Below are 19,875 nucleotides of genomic sequence, written 5' to 3' on the forward strand. Positions count from 1 at the left end.
CTGTTACAAGTAATCATTTTCTATCATACGCTTTTCACCAGATGCCATATAGTACTATATGCTCATTATAGTTTTAAATTGTACCCATTTGGTTTATCTGCAATGTTTATATTTCATCCTCAGGAAATATTTTATTCTAAATAAGATACTTCTTATGTTTTGTCAGTTTAATACCCAAAATTATTTTAAAAGCTATTGTCATTTTGCCAATCCATTGAAAACATTTATGGATTAGTCGAAGTAAAAGCACATTCAAGCTTAGCTCCTGGTTACTATCCAAACAACCATATAGCACAAAATTAATTTACAGTTGCTTTCTTTTGGGCTGTTTTCATTTTCCTATTATCCTAAAGTTAAAAATCTAAGTATCACCCAGGAAACACATTTTCTACTGCTCTGGGTAGGAGACAGTTAAAGAGTCAGAACTTGGTGTTTTTATTATAAAATTTTGTGCTGGCCTCACCTCAGTATAAATACAGAGTCTAGGTATCTTATGTATTTAATATGCACATCAGTGAAATTTATGTCTTCATTTCCTCCCCCCATCCCCATTGAACCAAGAACAAATGCTTGCTTTTCATTTTGAGAATTGGATAATTCAGTCTAGGTTTGTTTTGATAGGAGGAATAAGGAATTGTGGATAATGTGTAATTTGAGAATTGTACTTACTTTATCAAAGAAAGTGGAATTGCAGATTGTAAAACTGTCATTTTGTTTCAGTCAATAGCTTCAGCTGACATGGATTCAAATCAACTAGAAGCTTTTCTGACTGCACAAACAAAGAAACCAGGCGGAATCACAACCGATCATGCTATTATTATTGCAAAATTTTGGAAGAACCAGCGAGCAAAAATTCATGAGAGTCTGATAAATCAAAGCAAGTGGGAAAATAGCTTGAAAAACATAAGCTGGAGAATAGATTTAAAAACACAGTCAAGACACATTGACCAGATGAATAGTCCTGTGGCAATAGTTGAAATGGAACTTGAGAAAAATGGACAGGTAAGAACATTTTATTTTATTTTACCAATGTGAATGTTACATGTTAGTAAGTGTTTGCTTCCTAAAGATGGAGGAAAAGAAAAGGAATGCAGGTAACAGCTTATACTATTACAAATCACTATAATGCAGGCTTCTTTAAGTTTAAATATCTCAAGCTTGGATCATTGGCCATTTTTCCTCAGACTGATGTGTTCAAAAATTGGGGGGTTTAAACTTCAGGAAGACAGTCCAGGTGTAGCTTGTCTCCAAAGCAGAGTAACTTATATTGTCCATATGGAACCTCCTGCATGATGTGAAGAGATGTCTTAAAACTGTAAGAAGAAAGAGAAAAATTATAGCCCTTTATTCATTGTTTGGTTTACTTGTTACTGTTGATATGGCAAATCTCATCAAAGTGATCGTTCTGATTCCTACACAATCCCACATAGCACAAAATTAATTTCCATAATTTATTAAGATGTTTTACTTCTCTTCCTACAGAATGCCGACCTCCCCCGCAAAAAGGAAATTCTTCCATTTTTAGTTTGCATAAAGCAGATGTAAATATGTTTACTAATTGTGCAGTAGCTGCAGTTAACTTGGTAGAGAACATTTCAGTGCTAAGAGTTACCAAGGCACTGCTTCTTTTGGATTTATAAAATGTTTATTTTCATTATAAAATAAAAATACAGAAAAAATAAAAGGTAGAAAAAGAAGAGAAAGAAAAAGTGCAGAGAAAGAAAAAAAATCCAACTTTTTTCAGTATAGTAAAATACAAAACAAAAATACAATCTCAACATTTAAAGACATTTCTATTATAACAAAATCATTCTAATTATAATAAAATCATTCTATAATACCAAGGCACTGTTTCTTGCATATCTCCTTGTATCTGCATTTAATGATTGTTGCATGCATATGTCTCATATTCATATTCTGTACTCCAATAAGGTATTATATTTGTTGGTGTTAACATTTTTAAAAGGCCTTTTCTAAGAACAAAAGAAGTTGACACTGACTCAACTGTCTGAAAATCTGAATACAAAGTAACTGAAATAAGTTGCCTCCAAAAGTTGTGAGTGCTCCAACACTGGAGGATTTTAAGAAGAGATTGGACAACCATTTGTCTGAAATGGTATAGGGTTTCCTGTTTGCACAGAGGGTTGGACTACTAGAAGATATCCAAGGCCCTTCCAAATCTTATTATTTGCTTAAGTGTTTAATATGCCAAACAAATTGATTGGTCCATGTTAGAATTAACTACCTAATTTATATAATATATAAAAACAAGCAGATGTTCTGTTTCCCAATTTTACTATGTTATATTCATAGAAATTCATGATTTTGTCAAAATGGCAAAATGTGCATTGCAACATCATCATAATGCAACTTCTACCACCTGAGTGCAATTTTGTGACACACAGTGAAAAATAATAGTTTATATCATAATGAAAAGTTTACCTTTTGTCGGCTCTGTGCCACCCATGTTTCTAACTATCTTTTTTCCCTATTAAATCTAAAATTGCCTCCCTTTCTTTCTGTGTTCACATAACTGTCATCATGTGTTCTGGGCATGGTATAATATGTGATGTATTTCAAGAAAAAATACATAGTTAAGTTTGTCAAAAATAAATTGCATTATAATCTTTGGATGAGTACTAAGCTGAATGTTAAGAGTTCCTGTGGAATTTCATTTGCCCACTACTCATGCAATTCATTCAATAAATTTCCTCTGTGCTGGTTTTTGACCAAGATAAAGTCTGAATTTCAACTCAAATATTTAATTGCATTTCTGTATTTAAAATGCTACAGGAAAGATTTCATAGAAAATCCATGACACCCAGAAAAAAATGAATAAACCAATTAGCCTGAGTAAGACTGTTGCTTGTTGCTTAGGATGGGGATGAAGGAATGAATATGTATATGCTTGTATGTAAATGTGCATGCGGGCAGCTTCTGATTTTCAACCTGGCAATTTAGGGGTCAAAAGATTGCCTATCCTAATCTAAAAAAAAATTGAAAGAAGCTAATTATGATGTAACTGTTAACAGGAGCAGAGAATATAAAAGTAATCTGTAATTAGGATGACTCTAAAAGTAGAATGAGGTTATTTTTAAAAGATATTGTATAACTTATTAACTTCAATAAGTTAAAAACTACAAAAATGGTTAATGCCTCATTTCAAGTAGAAAGTTATAATAGTCTAACATATTTGTAATAATGATATTATTAACTATATTATTAGTAATAATCCATGCTATAATATATCAATGGATTGTTTATCTGTAATAGAACATTAGTAGTTAGAAAGAGAAGTTTTTTTAAAAGCTGCCTAAATTCATACTGGTACCCAACTTTTTCACCCAAGGAATTGAGAACATTTTTAACCTCCAACAACTATGAACAAAATTAACCCACGTAGTGATTTGAGAAGAGGGACGCAGTGGCTCAGTGGGTTAGGACGCTGAGCTCGTCGATCAGATGGTCGGCAGTTTGGCGGGTCGAATCCCGAGTGCCGCGTAACAGAGTGAGCGCCTGTTACTCGTCCCAGCTTCTGCCAACCTAGCATTTCGAAAGCACATAAAAATGCAAGTAGAAAAATAGGGACCACTATGGTGGGAAGGTAACAGCGTTCCGTGCGCCTTTGGCATCTAGTCATGCCGGCCACATGACCACGGAGACGTCCTCGAACAAGCGCTGGCTCTTCGGCTTTGAAACGGAGATGAGCACCGGCCCCTAGAGTCAGTCATGCCCACCTTTACCTTTAGTGATTTGAGAAGTGACAAATGTTTATTCTTCAATAATCACAAATATTTCAAAAAAGCAACATGCTACAAAATATATCTTTTATGTACACTGTATTTTATATATAGAAAGAAAGGATGGGATACATGAGAGTACATCATTGTTTTCCCTGTGTAAAAATAATGTCATAAGAAAAAAACGTAAAAGAAAAAAAAGCCAGTAACAGTTTGGAAGCAAATGAGAAAAAGGTAAATGACAGGAATTGGCACACAGGACTTTTTTAATGATTTTTATGCTGTCTCAATTAATCCTTGGCAGTGAAAAATAACACAAAATAAATAATCCTTAATAAATCCATAATAAAGCAATACTTCATTTTCCTTACAGAACCTGTGTAAGACTACACCCACCAATATAAGGATATTCATTTATTTTATTTATTATATTTCTTTCGTACATAATTTAGACATTGCTTAATTAAAAATAAGTGCAACTGATCAATATATTAATATTAAAGCTTAAAAATAGTTTCTTATTCTCTGTTTTAATCTAGCTTACTCCTTGTTTCTCTTACCTAACAAAAGTGAGATTCCTGTAAAAATAATTTGCAGCCAAGTTAGACGACTGGCACATCTGCCACAATTTATTAAAAGTATCAGTCTCCCAAGGGAAAAAAAAGATATTAGCATTGGTCATCTGATGACTACGACAAATGCAATCACATGACCATTGTTCTCCTTGGAAGCATATGTACTGAATAGAATAGTTATGTAACTGGAAAAAGTGACCTGTGAACAAAAAGAAAACCAATTGAAAGGACAAGGTTTATATAGCTCAGGAAGAAATGAGGAAAAGAACTGGTTTAGAATTCCAAACATTTTTAAAATACAGCTGTTCCCTGTCAGTGATTATTTTTATCAATACTCCTTTGATATATTCTTAAATGTATGGAAGTATATAAGTATAAACACAATGCATTCGCAATAAAATATGTGGGAGCAAGAACATCTTTAATATGTTATATTCCCGTGTATTTCTAAGCAGTTGCTTTCTTGTGCAGTTCTTGTTGCTCTCTGAGCTTGGTTGTTTGCTTACAGACAATTTATTATCAGACTAGATAATATCAATGTTAGTAAGTGTGGATTTGCTCCCTCTTTATATTGAGTAACTTGTCCTGTCAGTGTTGATGGGAGTATGGTTCTCTGCTTGGTTGCTTGCCTGGTAATAAATCCCTGCTCATCTGGGTGTAGGCTTCCGGAGAGGATGTGTTTTTGGTTTTTTGGTTTCCTTCTTTGGTTTTTTTATTGTCTCTTTTGAATGGTGTGTAAATGAGGTTATCTATTATGTGTCCATTGATGGCTGATTTGTTTGAGTGCCAAGCTTCCAGGAATTCTCTAACGTTATTCAGTTTAGCTTGATCTAGGATGCTCACAGGTTCCACACAAAACTATGGTTGAGTTTGCCCATCATTGTTAGATCAAGGAATTTTCCTCATGTCTTCATTTGTTAATGTTCATGGATATGCTCTGCTCGACTTCTTCCTATCTGTTCTACATAGTGATTGTTGCAGTGCTTGCGTTCTATGTTATAGATGACTCTTGTATTCTTTCTTCTTGAAAGAAGCAACTAAGAGGATTAAAGGCCTGGAAACTAAAACATATGAAGAACGGTTGCAGGATTTGCGTTTGGAGAAAAGAAGGAATAGGGGTGACGTGATAGCAGTATTCTAGTATTTGAGAGGTTGCCACAAAGAGAAGGGGGTCAGTTTGTTTACCAAAGCACCAGAAAGAAGGAAATGGATAGAAACTAATCAAGGACACAAGCAACCTGGAACTGAGGAGAATCTTCCTAACAGTTAGGACAATTAACCAGTGGAACAGCTTGATATCAGAAGTTGTAGGTGCTTCATTACTGGAGGTTTTTAAGAAGAGACTGGACAATCATTTGTCTGAAATAAATAAATGCTTGAACAGGGGTTTGGACTAGAAGACTTCCAAGGTCCCTTCCAGCTCTACTGTGATTGGTGATTGGGCTAATGGGTCTTCAGGATGTTTTGAAAGGCTGTAGTTGGTTTTGTGTTATGGTGATACCAAGTAGTTGTAATAATCTTTCGATTGTTTCTGACATGTTTCTGATGCATGGCAATATTATGCTTTTCATAGCTTATGTTGATTGTGCTGTAGCAGGTTGAATGACCAGGCACTTTTGGCTAAAGTTGTGTAGGTATCCATTTTTTGGAAGAGGTTATATAGGCAGTCTGTTTCTCTTTTCTGATGTTCTGAGTTGCTCTAGTGCTTTTATGCTAATCTGAATAATGTTTTTACACAGCTCCTCTCATGGGAGATTGAGTTGTTACTTTGGTAATGGAGAACTTGGTTAGCGTGATACTTTTTTGGATAAATGTGTGCTTCTAATTTGCCACAATTTCCTCTGCTAATGACGTTATCCAGAATGATAGTATGTTGTTTTCTTCTTCCCTTGTGAATTCTACTATTCCTTTGAAGATGTTGTTGATTGTTTTAAGTATGTTTAATATGTTCTTCTTCTGTTTTAAATCTTAACAAAGGTTTATACCTTTTTGCTATTATTTGTTCTTTGTACATAATTCAATTTCAAATTCCAGTTTGTGTTTTCCAATTGAATTTATTTTTTTATCCATATTAAACCTTCTTTCTCATCATTAAACATTATGTCTTTCTGAAATCAGTTATTCTCTTGACTTCATTAATAAGTCTTGGCATGTTAACCATTTTTTCCTATCAGCTGTTTCTCTCCTATAAAATGGTGAGAATTGTCTTGTTTTCAAACATCAACCTTTTAATGTAATTAAAAGGACATTTTCCTATTATATAATGACACTAGTTTTTGTGATTTTAATAGTTTATAACAGATTTTTGTCAACAAGTTCTTTTCACTGATTACAGAGGATCTGCACAACATTCATACTGACCTATTGTTTCTCCATATGAATGCAACTAACTAGTTGCTAAATATTTCCTAGTTGTTAAATAAATTGAAATTACTTTTGAATTTTTCAACCAAATTGGTTCTCTTTCTATTGGGAGAAGATAATACCATGAAAGCAGAGTCTGTTGGTTTTCTCTTGAAATTTAATCCTGTTTTCTTCTGGCAACAGTTCAATGAATAAAGCTCATGCTGCTTTTTTTCTAAGGATAGGAAAAATAACTGGAGTGCTATTGCTTGTCTGTTTTTGCTTTTTCTATTTTGTGACATTGAGGTTTTGAATTGGCTGTAATTGCTGAATCATGATTTGCCAGCTTGCTTAGGTAAGCTGTCTCTATACTCTCAATGAGAAACATGCATGGATGTTTTTCAATATATAAAACTATAAATATATTACTAATCATTAGTCCTTCCTCTACCAACTTTTTGCCTACTAGTCATTTCATTAAGCTGCAGATGAGGAAGAGATCAAACCACTCTGACAGCTCTGCTGTCAGATAAATTCTATTTACAATTGTTCTGCCTCTCTCTTTGCCTAAATTTCCTTACATGAAGATTACATAAGTGGCCATAAACATTCCCTTGGACTTTCTAGTTACATAATTATCATTTTGTTGTAAAAGTTTTAAAATATTGGAATGTCAGCAACATTTTCACACCCAAGAATAATTCTTGACTCCAAAATGATTGAGTAACCTTAAAAAAATTAATAGTTAATGATTACAGACCAACTTGAAAGAATACTAATCATTGCAGAAACAAAGACAGAGGTTAATAAGTGGATAGAAAACATCCATTCAGAAGGTTTTACATTGGCAGGGAACATTCTGCCATATAATTGCTTAAGGTTACCTCCTCCACTGCAGCCACTGAGAAGTATACAGACCCTTCTCTAGGGGATAAATATTTTGTGAGAAAATCCATGAGTACTGTGTTATCAAGTCAAAAAAAAAAGTTGTGAACCATTGATTTGAACTATTTCCATTCCAACTGGTTTTTACTTACATTTAGAGACAGATACACTTCTCGTCCAGTTTCCTTTCTATTACCGGTATATCTTTTATATAATAAACTAGCAGGCAGGTTCCATTTTTACTGATTTCCATCAGCTCATCTGAAGAATGGAGTGGAACAGAGCAGAGCGGAGCAGAGTAGAACAAACTCTCATTTAGTAACCATGTGCAGTTATCATAAGAAACTGTCTTTGCTACCAGTCCTTGTATTTATGACATTCACAGGTCTGTAAAGTAAAGGAAATCTGAAATAAGATCATAAATTGTGATATTTTCCTTAGCTACACTGCTTAATGACTAGGTTGCTGGTCCCAATTGTGGTCATTAAACAAGGACTAACTCTAGTACTAAATGACAAATATCTGTATGTGTAATCTGTGATTTTGTCTTCCTGACAGAATTGATATTGGTATGTATTTTTTTCTTCTGGATTCATTGTTGAGTCAGTAAGACTACATTAATGCCCATAATGTGGCTAGATATTTCCTTAGTCTATTCCATGCTTTACTTGTCCAAGTTAATGACTCTTTTCATTATTCCTTCTGCTAATTATAGTTAGTCTGGATTTTATCAGGCAGATTTTTATTTATCTGCTCTGTGATAATATGAGTATTGGTTAGAGAATTTGTGAGAACATACATTAGACATCAGTCAGCAGAGATCAATCAGCTTTCACAAATGAAATCTGCCCACCCATGTTATAAAATTTGAAATTGACTGAAAAACTGTTCTTACTATTAGGACATTAAAAAATGTGCCTCAGTCTTGCAAATGTGAATTTATTTATGGATTGGTACATTTCCAAGACTGAGGCACATTTTTAATGTCCTAATAGTAAGAACAGTTTTAAAGATATTCAAAACATTCACATTTAAATATTTTAAACATGTATATCTTATATTTCTTTCCAAAATGGCGTATTGATAGATTTACATAACCTATTAGGAAAACCATCATTAATATAGTTAGTAAATAATAGATTAAAATTCATCTATTTTTCATTGTCAGGCTTTTTGGAGTTCTTTGGTGGTGTGTCATTTTTTTAGCATATTTGCACCTTTTTAAATATCACTGAAGTTATGTTTAAATACTGATAGATGTATTTAAATTTTCCAAAGTTTTTCAACAAACAAAGTTACTTGAATAATTTCTTATGCTCTATCAATATCTGTGCCTTAGATATAAGAAGATTCCATACCTAGAAAGACTGCCAATGTGGAACAGAGGAAATAGGATCAATAGACTCATCACTAAAGATGATCAAATGGATCATTTTGTTTCCCTTTGGACAGAAATGCCATGGTTCTTGATCTAAGTCTTGATTTTCAACACTTAGAATATAGCCATGCAGGACTTATTTCTAAAACTTAGAATGCAGCTATGCAAGATGTATTCATTTTTAACCCTAGAATAGTTGGTATGCCAGAGATCTTTTTTTTTTAAATTCCATTTATATCCCGCCCTTCTCCGAAGACTCAGGGCGGCTTACATGCTTAGCAGTAGCCTTCATTCTATGTATAGAATGTAGATCTGTTTTGGACAACTGTCTTTTGCAAAAGACTTAGAAAATACTATTTTTTTTCTATCCCAAATAGGATCCATTTTTTCCATTATATTTTGAAATGTTGCAGCATGAATTTGCCCATGTCCCCTAGAGAAAATACAAATATATAATATTTTCTTGCAGTGCCATTTTTACATGAGATGGCATATGGAATTAATAACCTTCATCTGATTCAAAGTCTTGCAAGGATTAGAGGAGGAGATCACTTGCTTCCTTTTAGCTGACAGCTCAGGAAACATTTATTAGAAAGAGTGCCAAATTTCTTGCTGTGTTGCTGCAAGATGATTAATTGTCTAACGGCCCTGATTTTTCCCCCTATTACTTTCTACTTGTTTATTCTTTTGCCTTGTCACATATGTGGTATCTTAGTTTTGCTTTGTATGCTTTGCCCTTTAATTATAAATGTAATAAAAATAATTTTAATATTAATGATTTGTTATTTTCTTGTTTTCTACTATATTTTAAGATGGCTATTTTGGACTATTATACTGTAATATGGTTGACATTTTGATCTTTGATGCCAAATAAACATTAACTAACTCATTTCTAAGTTTTGTTCCCAGATGCATCTTTTTATTACTCTGCATAATTTTGATAGGCTGTCCACTAACTTCCCACAAGTGGGGTTCATATTAAATTAGATTACTGGAAAAATAAAAAAACAATATATTATTTCCTTAAACCAGCAAATCAGTATTGTCAATTATTTGTAGCCTTGACTCTTAATATGACAGCAGCTTGATAAATTAAAATGCTATGCACACATATAATATACATTATTTGAAATTTTTCTTAAATGCTCTTTTCTGTGAAAATACATTCTGCAAATTATTAGAATTAAGTATGGAGAGCTCCCAGCTTTTCTATGATCAGTGTTTTTGCTTATGATGAAAATAAAATTCCCATGCCGTTAATGTTGTGAACAGTTAAAAGTGATAGGATTCCACTATCAAATATCTACAATAAGCAGTTCATAGGGATCCATCAACAAATTCTCATTATGTACAAAAGACAATGGAATAGTGTCATATGCTTGGTACCTCCAACATGATGCTTAGAGATAATATCTGGCACCTATATCCATTAATGCTTATATGCACTTCCTTTGGTGTTCACCTATCTCACTTGTTATTTTTGTTTTTAATTGGAGTGTGTATGTGGGCAAAATTAAACCTTAATATTTCCAAATTGCTCACCTGTGAGCAACACTTCCATATGTCATGTGGCCAATGACATGTATTTTGAACCGGTCTCCTTATTTGGTGAAAAACAGTTGAGGTGACATTAAAGATTTGGTTAGGTGGTGCAAAATATTTGAAATAGGGATTTTTTTTTACAAGCAAACTGCCCCTCCTCAAAGCCACATCCTCTGGAAGAATTTGGCAGAAGTGCTGGCTGTCCATGCATGCATAAACAGTGCCTCTGAAGCGTCTAAGGGCCCTTATTGCTTTAAGGATTAGAGAAGTGCTTTTCTCAAAAAGCACGCTTTGAGAAGCTTCTTGTTCAAATACTTTAGGCAACCCTGATATTTAGTACTCTAGGTATATCAATCTTAATGCTCAAACTTTATTTTTTAAAAAAATCTAAGACAGAACAACCACAATAAGTTCCCAAATGAAGGCAAACACAAATATTTTCCATAGAGATTAGATTTCCATTTTTTATAATCCTGAACAACTTCTGAGCTTTTTCAGTGATCTAAACCAGACATGTGTGGCGAGATGTATCGGGACTGTTTTGCCATTGCTGGCAATGGTGTGGGTGCGGCTTCCAGATGACGCGTCTGGCCCACGGGCCGGCAGTTTGACACCCCTGGTCTAAACTCTAAAGAGCAGACTCTTTGACTCTTTGACTTATCTTCAGATTAAACGCATTATTTCCCTCCATTCAGTTCTATTAATCCCACAGACCAATTTTAGAGAGTCCAAAGTTGGCTGCGAGGAAATAGGAAATTCAGTCTGTTACCATTTCAAAATAGGAAACTCCTGTCATTTATTTCTCCTATGAGCCTAGGTCCTGAGTGGTTTTCAGTCCTGACAGTATAATATAAACTTTTCTCTGCCTTTGTCTCATACAATAAAATATAGTTCCTTGTTGAAGTAACTGGATACAGGTTAACAAAACCTATGGCTCCATAATAATGTATCCATAAATGTATCCTGAACTCTTTAACCAAGTTACTTTTACAATAAGGTTACCACTTATTGGCATCTGAGCTGCCAAACTCCAGACAACCAATAGGTGGTAGCTAGTAACTCTTTATTGGAAGGAGATAAGAAACCTGCTTGCAGATAATGTAGGTGAACTGAGAATGTTAATTGTATTACAATGCATGTTTTAGTTTTAAATATAAGAATGTTTCTAATATTTTACACTCACATTATTGTTGCTTACTATGTATTACTTGTTATTTATTGTATTTTATATTCTATATTATATTTTCATAACATATTTCCGCTATTACTAAAATGACTGCAATTCTTATTTATCTATCCATGTATCCATCCAATTTTGAGGCCACCTGATTCTTTAGCAGTTAACGGCAGCTTACAAATAAAGGAAACCAGCGCCATCATATGAAACCAATTGCAGAACATTTTTAACTTATAGCCTTCCACTTTCTAGTCCAGCCTCTTAACCACAACACCAAGTTGTCTCTCCGTGTTGTATTATATAAGTGGACAGAATTTCATCAGACACCTCACTTTTGTAACTAAAGTGACATTGAAGGCAACTGGAATTCATGGACAGTCACAGAATTATGAAACTGGAGTCACAAAATATCTGAGAAGTCAGGTTGGGAAGATTCTTTTAGTAAAATGGGAGCAGCTGCAAGCAGTCACCCTCACAATATTGGAGGTTAATTGCAACAGAGGACAGAAAGGGCACATGTGCCAGATTTTCCATAATGTCTTTAAGTAAGAATGAAACCAACAAAAGTCATTAATTTTAATTTCCAGAAGCCATCAGCAACATGTGTGGAAGCACTCCAGATCTGCTTTTGTAAGATGGTCAGTTAATCTAAGCGGATTGCAGTTCCATGGCTGACTTGGTTAGAGACAAAATAGGTGTTCTGTTCTATAGCAGTTTAAAGAGAGATAAGAAACTGCCATGTAGGGATGATACTGAATCTACTCCCTTTGCAGCGCATGCAGACTTCTGTAGTTTTTAAAGCAGTCATATTAAATTGAAAAGCATTTTAATATAATACACAGTTTGACCTTCAGGATAGCTTGTCACAAAAGCAACTTAATATTGAGCCTGTCTTTTCCCAAAGTAGCTTGCGTGAGTCTTTTGTTGCTGCTGTTGTTCATTCAATCTCCCCAAGTAGATCAAGTTGTACTTAAAATTCCTCCACGTTGCTGAAATTTCCCATCAACCATCTGCATTCCACTGAAATACCATTTTGCTAAAGCTAATAAGTACTTGTCAAATAACTTCAGTCAATGTGAACTACTCAGTTATTAGTAAGATTAGATGAACTAATTCTACTTGTAAAATGCATATATCTTTGCATGTGCATTTTTTTTATTTTAAAAACATCCATATTTGCTCTAAGGGTGATTAATAAGTGTTCTAAAAGAAAAATGTGTGAATTTAGGATTTACCTATCCTAGTTTTCTTATTTTATGAGTTACATTCATATTTTTATCCCATCCTTCCTGTTTCTGTGGATTTTACTTCTGTAGATTACAGAAGAGAGGGGAGTTTTCATGACAGGAGAACATGTTTCCTGTCAGAGATGTTTCTGTGAGAGAAAAAAAAGTTTGCTACAAAGTTACCGTACACATCTGCCATATGTGAAGCCAGTTGAAAATCCAAATGAAGCCATTGAGGCTCTTTCCCAATGTTTGGGAGCTGAGAGGATCTGAAGGGGAAAAAACAAGTTGTAGTTGTACTCTGCCAAGCCCAGAATGGGACAATTTGCCAGGGCCAAGTTACTGCAGCCATCTCACCAAGTCCAGCTCTCCACGGCCAGCTTACGGCCATCTTGTCATGGCCAAGTCACTACAGGAGAACTCACCGTGGCCAGTGCACTCTATTCAACCCTTCAACCTGGTCCATTGGTCCAGAATGTAGCTGTGCAGGTAATTATGAGAGCAGCTCATTGTGCCCATGTGACTCCAGTATTCCACAAGCTATATTGGCTCCCAACAGATGTTCAGGGGCAATTCAAGTTTCCTGGTTATTGCCATTAGAGCTTTACATAGCATAGGACCGAGCTACTTGCAGGACTACCTGCTCCAATCAACCTCTGCCAGCCCCATGCCTTCCCGTACTGACAGCAAGCTCCAGTTTTCCTCACTTTAATATTGCCATCTTGTGAGACCTACAGTAGAGTGCATTCTTTATCAGTGGCTGCCCCTGTACTCTTGAATGGTTTCCTCCCTCACAAAAAAACCAACCCCCCCCCAAGGTTTGCTTACCTTTAAAAAAGCAATTGAGACCTTTCCCCCCCCCCCAGGCCTTTAGATCAAGTTGAGTGGAGTCGCCTTTTGATTGTCCGGTTATCCTTTTTTATAACTGTTTTATATTGAGCTGTTCCTTTTCATGTTTTATGATTAATTATTTGTTTCTGTTGTACTCTGCCCAGAGTAACCCTGTTCATATGTGGGGTGTTTTGCTGTTGTTTCTGACTATTTTTCCTTTGGGAGGGACACATTTTGTTAAATTCAGGGTCATTTTCTTTTTAGTATTATTTATTTGGCATAATTTATTTCTCCGTTTCATTTCCATAGCAATTAGTACTATGACTTTGAAATTTTATGAAGCAAAACAAATTTGTTATTTTCTGTGGAACTCAGTTATTAATTTCTTCATATTCAAGCCATGCTAATCATTTTAACCTTATCATAAGCTCCATCAGCAGCTGTTTGTTTTATTGTCTAAAGTAGTTAAATATTTTAAGATGCCTGAAATTACTGGCATTATATTTCTAAGATAGGGTTTTCTGCTTCTTTTTTTTCTTTTAAAAAGTACAAAAATTCTTCCAAGATGCTTCAGACAAATTTAATGATGCACTACTTAATTCAAAATCCAATGTTAATGTGTCGAAGGAAATGAGAGATAACAAAATAACAGAGTTAGAAGGGACCTTGGAGGTCATCTAGTCCAACCCCCTGCTTAGGCAGAAAACCCTATACCATTTCAGACAAATGGTTGCCCAATCTCTTCTTAAAAACCTCCAATGTTGGAGCATTCCAAATAATGCAATTGTTCAGAAGACGTACGTGTAGAAATTAGACGATTAGAGGTTAATGGACTTGATCTTTTAAGCTTGTTTTGCTCAGATATGAATAGGCTTTTAAGGAATATCTCCATTACTTTTTTATTTGTGTTTTTGGTCTATGACTCTACATTTTAAATAAAATATGTTGGCTGTGGCCAAATTTATGTTTAACGACTGATATCTAGCCATTTTTCTTGATTGGGGAGTAGTTTTTTTAGTACATTAGATACATCATTACCGCTTCTACAAATACTTGGAATAAACTAAGCAATATCCAGAAATAACCAGTGAATTTTGGTATAGATTTTAAGTACCCGCAAAAAAGTTTGAAAGAAACTATTCTGTAGAATCCTGTAGCAACTAAAAACGCATCTGGGACTTTTATTTATAGCTGCATGAGTAGAGAAAGAGTTACCTGCATTTATTTATATGTCAGTGTGATTAAGAAAAAATAGGATGGAAACTGTGAGGGAAAGGAATAGCTACACTAAAAAAGGAAAAATAAATGGCACGGGAGTAAGATAGAAAACAGGATGAAGCTGAACAAGAAAGGAATCAAAGCAAACATTTCTCATTTTTACAAAAAATATCGGAGGACAAATAATCTTTTCAATGCAAAAACACACACTTTCCAATAGTAGTAGCTGCAGTCATTGGTTACTCCGTTTCATTTGTTTTCCCCTCAACATATGTAAATTATACACACCCTCAATTCGTAGGTAATTTAAATAAGGAGGAAAAACTTGTCTTTGTATAGGTAGCATATATAAAAGTACATTTTCTGGAGACTAAAATTGTGGTGAATGATCAGACAAAGCATTCAAAACTCATCAAACTAAAGAGGTGCCTCAGGGTGCGTTTCAAATTACTTGAATGGTACGGAACTAGCCTCTTGTTATCATTAGAAATATCAGAATATCATATCCTGTTCTTTGGCATATACAAAAGAGACTGTGTGATTTAAATGGAGCAGATACACATATCATTGATATTGCTTCCTTCAAATTTAAAACCACATTCATCTTCCAATCCAGCTTCCTTCTATATGAATTCCACATATATATATTGAACATACACCAGCTTGGAGCCAATCTATCTATCTGTAGTGTGGTTTCTGACTTGTGCATGCTTAAATGGAGTTATTTAGAAGAGTATTTGTATTGTGATTTTGGGGTACATTTAATGGGTACATTTATTGGGGGTTTTTTGTTTTTTTATTGTTTTTGTAGTTTCTATGTTATTTTGTTATAAGATGTTTTTATATTGTTATTATCATATTATGGATAATTAATGTATTGGATTATTCTGTAAGTTGCCAGGAATTTGATTGTGACAAGTAACAAGCATAATAAATAAACCCCTAAGAAAGCATAAAAATCAGAGTACAAAAGCGTGCATTCGGATTTCTCAAAAGATGCTAGGATTCTACATTTTTGTTTCACAGAGTCACCAAGCTTGACACCAAGTTTAATGTCACTTCATTTAAAGGATGACATGGGAAGCTGTTTATATTTCTTCTGTGTAGCAACTTAGGCGTGTGTTCTGCTTTGCAAGTACACTTTTATAGAAAACTTGATTAGGCATTTATTGAAAAGTTGCCTAATGTCAGAGTAACAGAGTGAAAGGTTTAACTGATCAAACAGGTTCTACTGTTCAGTAGAATAGTTACTGAAAAGTTTTAAACTGAGCGTGCTTTATTTTAAATCAAGGGTACACTTCACTGCTATGGAGCAGGAATGATTAGAAAATGGTCCAAAGCAAAATGTAAGAAGATTTTTGCCAACTGGTATGAACACATGGCCGCTAATCATTATTAAAAGGTTAATCCACAATTTAATTTTATTTGTTTTTCTAAAATGCTTCTTTCATTAAGACCCAATTAATTATACAAGCATAGAAGAGTTCTTTTTAGCATCTGCTTCATATGTCAAGATTTAGTATGCAAAACTAGGGCACCATAGCCATTAATTTCTCTGAACTCTGCATTCCTGCTTTTTTTTCATTTTACCAAAATGCTCATTGCAAGGGAAAGTGAGAGCTCTGATTAGTTTGCACAAAAGAAGACATTAAGACTTTATAAGGGAGAAGTATTCTTTTCTTGTTGGTATATCCTACTCCAGTGGTGGCAAACCTATGGCACGAGTGCCAGAGGTGGCACTCGGAGACCTCTCTGTGGGCACGCATGGCATCACCCCGGCCCTACCTCCCCCCACAGCCCCCGCATCCCCCTGCAGCCCCCACCTCAGCAGCAACCCCCCTGGAGGAGAGTCACCCCCGGGTGCAGCCCCGCATGGAGCAGCGCAGCCAAGCAAATGGCAGATGGGCAGCAGAGGGCGTGGGCGTCATGGCACTGCAGTGATTGGCCTGGGTGATTGGCGGGCCATGGATGGCCCTGAGTGCAGGCGGGGTGAGAGCGGAGCAGGGCAGGGGTGGGCGGGGGTGGGGGTGGGGCGGTTTTTGGGCACTCGGTCTCTAAAAGGTTCACCATCACTGTCCTCCTCTATTGCCTTTGCCAGGCTCCATTAGTGCAGTTGAAAGAGCTAACTGAATTGAGAAAGAGTTTGAAGGGAGGGCAAAGAAAGCCTGATTGGGTCAAAATAGTATTAACTTCCCTGGTCCCTTCAAATAATATCCTAGAATTTGATTTCTTTTCATTTTTTTGTCCCTTTTCACAAAATTGTTCGACTTTAACAAAATACTGGCAGTTCAGAATTCTCCTGTCCTACAGCTCTATAATCCCAAATATGCAAGGATGACTCAGCAAAATGTTTTCTGCTCATTTTCAAAATGAGATTTTTTTTTCCTTTTCAGGATTTGTTTCCAGATTTCTATCCAATAGATAGTCATTACATAGATCATTCAAGTTGATATATGCAATCATGATTTGAACTAACCAAATACAAGAGTGAGAGTTCAATTACTTCTATTACTTTGCTGATGAATTGCTTGATTTTGAGCAACAGCCAAGCCTCTTGGCTAGTACTTCACAAAATAAAAAGTAGTGAATTAATTAAAAGTTTGTTCTGGGAAGACTGCTTTCCGGACAGGACGCAAAATAGCATTCTGATGTTATCTCAGGTTTTTTAGAACAGCTGAGAAGAGTGGTATTGCAATATAAACTTTATACTTTTTAATTCCAGATTAATTCTTACAACAAATTATTAATTATGTGGGGTCCTTGTTGCTCAGAGGTTGGTTGTTTTCTTACAGATATTTCATTACCCAACTAGGTAACATCATCAATTCTAACTATTAATATATACCTAATGAAAATAACAAATTCTGTCCATGATGGTGGTTTCTTAGGCCTTTTGTCAACTGTGTTAGCAAATTCAACATAGATTCAAATTTTTATATATATATATATATATATATATATATATATATATATATATATATATATATATATATATATATATATATATATATATATAAACTGATAGGGGGGAAGGAAAGTGCATTGGATAAGCCATTACAGGAGAAGGAACTCTCATGTTAGTGTAGGTCTCTTCTAAACTAATTGCCTCCAACCTGGGCTAGTTAGCCATATGTTGGATTCCTTGATCTCCACGAAATTTCAGTTTCTGTATACAATAAAATTGTATCCATCCATCATGTGCATGAGGAAGCAGACCTGGCACGTACTATTGAAACATGTACTATTCGTGCTCAGTGATATAGCCCTGTTAAGAAATCTGGCTATTAGGTTTCGGGTTCTGCAGCACTCATAACATCAAGCTCAGGAAACAAGGATTTCCATTTGTGAAAACCTTGCAGTGATACAGAGGTGATTAGTTGCAAGTGCCTGTATGCTAAGCTGAACTGCATAGAGAAGCTAGAGTTAATAGTGATGTCAAGAGTTGTCGGGAAATGGCCCTTTTTGAACTTCTCTCTCTATATTCTATATGGAGAATGGTGTAGATTCCCTGGGACTTAAGATCTTGGATGAATTCAAAATTTCAAAATTCATGCCCCAGGAGGGAATTCTAGAATGGCTCATGAATTTATGGCCTCCGTGACAATCATGGGCATAACAGAAGCAATTGCAGCTTTTGTGCACATAGGCAGGCACCTGGTTGATATGTTCTTTACTTCAGAGCAGATGAGATGGGATCTGGATATGAGAGAACCTACAAATGTCCTTTTATCATAGTCGGATGATTTGATGATTTGAATTGTGGATTGTAGCCTTCTGGACCTCTGCAAGGATCTGATGGATCCAGAGGGTGCTTGGGAATTCTCCCAACAATTTGGTGGGCAGCTCTGATTTACGGGCTGACATATTCAGTTTCTGGAATACAGAGGTATCTCACTTTCTAACCTTCAATTCCAAGTAGCTCCATGGTTGTTGTTTTTTAATAAGTGGGGGATTATACGACAGAAAAGATGATAAGATTGACAATGACATAAAAGCAAAAGTGAGCATAGCCAAGCACAAATACAAGCTCATGTTGGAGCCTACTCAATAGCAATAAGTGTGATGACATATCAAGACTTTTCCACACTTACTGTAACCATTGACTCCATGTTCATTGAAAGTGTGGTCATTTTAGGGAAATGCAGGCAAGATAAGGCACCTGCAGGCCATCTAGAGATTTTTGCAGTTTTTCTTACTGATCAAATCACTTCTGTTTAGATTCCAGTTGGGCTGATTCAAGTGAGGTAAAGAGCCGTACTTTGGATTATGACATAGGATTCTTCTGAGTTTATGGAACCTGGGAAAATGCATAAGATTCACTATGGTATAGGTTCTGCCTCTGGTCCATGACTTGGAGATTCTCCTGGACTAATGGGTCTTGCTGTAACATGAGTTTGGCTGGTGCATTCATTATAGAACTGCCTGGACCAGAATGCTTTGGTGACAATGATTCATGGCAATTGCCATATAACTGTCCTATCACAATTCACTCTACATGGGCTTGCCTTGGAAGATGACTCAGAAGCTGGCCCAGATTCAGAATGCAGCAGTAAGGCTGCTAGCTCAGGAAGCCTACAGTTAGAGGATTACATCTATTAGGTCTCTGTATTCCATAGGCTTCTGGACTCAATTCAAAGTACTGGTCATTGCGTAAAAAAACCTGTACTATTGGAAGTCTATTAATTGTAAAATATAATGACAGAATCTTAAAAGTTTGACAGGATTTTCTCTTTCTCTTCTTACATAAAAAGAATCAAGCTGGGCATTCTTGGGGGTTTTTTTTCTTATAGCTATCCTGTTGAGCCATCAAGAGAAGGCCTATTGAAACTGTCCTCCCGCCCAATAAATGTATGTGGTGAGGACAAGATGACTTTTTTCAGTAATGGCCCCCTCATTCTTAAATGTGTCACCTACAGAAGTTCAGCTGACACTTGTTTACAGATACAGCCACATCTTATTT

The 19,875-nt window shown here is 35.4% G+C and overlaps 1 protein-coding gene and 1 long non-coding RNA gene across 7 annotated transcripts in view; one reads left to right on the forward strand and one right to left on the reverse strand.

The window, feature by feature from the left end:
* The window catches only part of COMMD1 (copper metabolism domain containing 1), a 97,691-nt gene that overhangs the window by 37,535 nt on the left and 40,281 nt on the right, over positions 1–19,875 (forward strand). For 3 of the 5 annotated variants that reach the window (XM_083369979.1, XM_083369981.1, XM_083369978.1), the window contains exon 2: positions 721–1,002. In XM_083369979.1, coding sequence (XP_083226105.1) covers positions 721–1,002 — 282 coding nt within the window. Of the gene's footprint in view, positions 1–720; positions 1,003–1,482; positions 1,904–1,966; positions 2,213–19,875 lie in introns of those variants that run through there. The other 2 variants (XM_083369980.1, XM_083369982.1) reach the window with 2 other exon arrangements.
* Positions 1,009–19,875, reverse strand: part of LOC310644751 — a 76,582-nt gene continuing 57,715 nt past the window's right edge. Inside the window, exon 4 of one of the 2 annotated variants that reach the window (XR_014493373.1) lies at positions 1,009–1,313. This is a non-coding gene — a long non-coding RNA (uncharacterized lncRNA). The remainder of the gene's footprint in view (positions 1,314–19,875) is intronic. The other variant, XR_014493374.1, reaches the window with a different exon arrangement.

Source organism: Vipera ursinii (assembly GCF_947247035.1).
Source record: "Vipera ursinii genome assembly, chromosome: 1".
In the NCBI taxonomy this organism is placed as follows: domain Eukaryota; kingdom Metazoa; phylum Chordata; class Lepidosauria; order Squamata; family Viperidae; genus Vipera; species Vipera ursinii.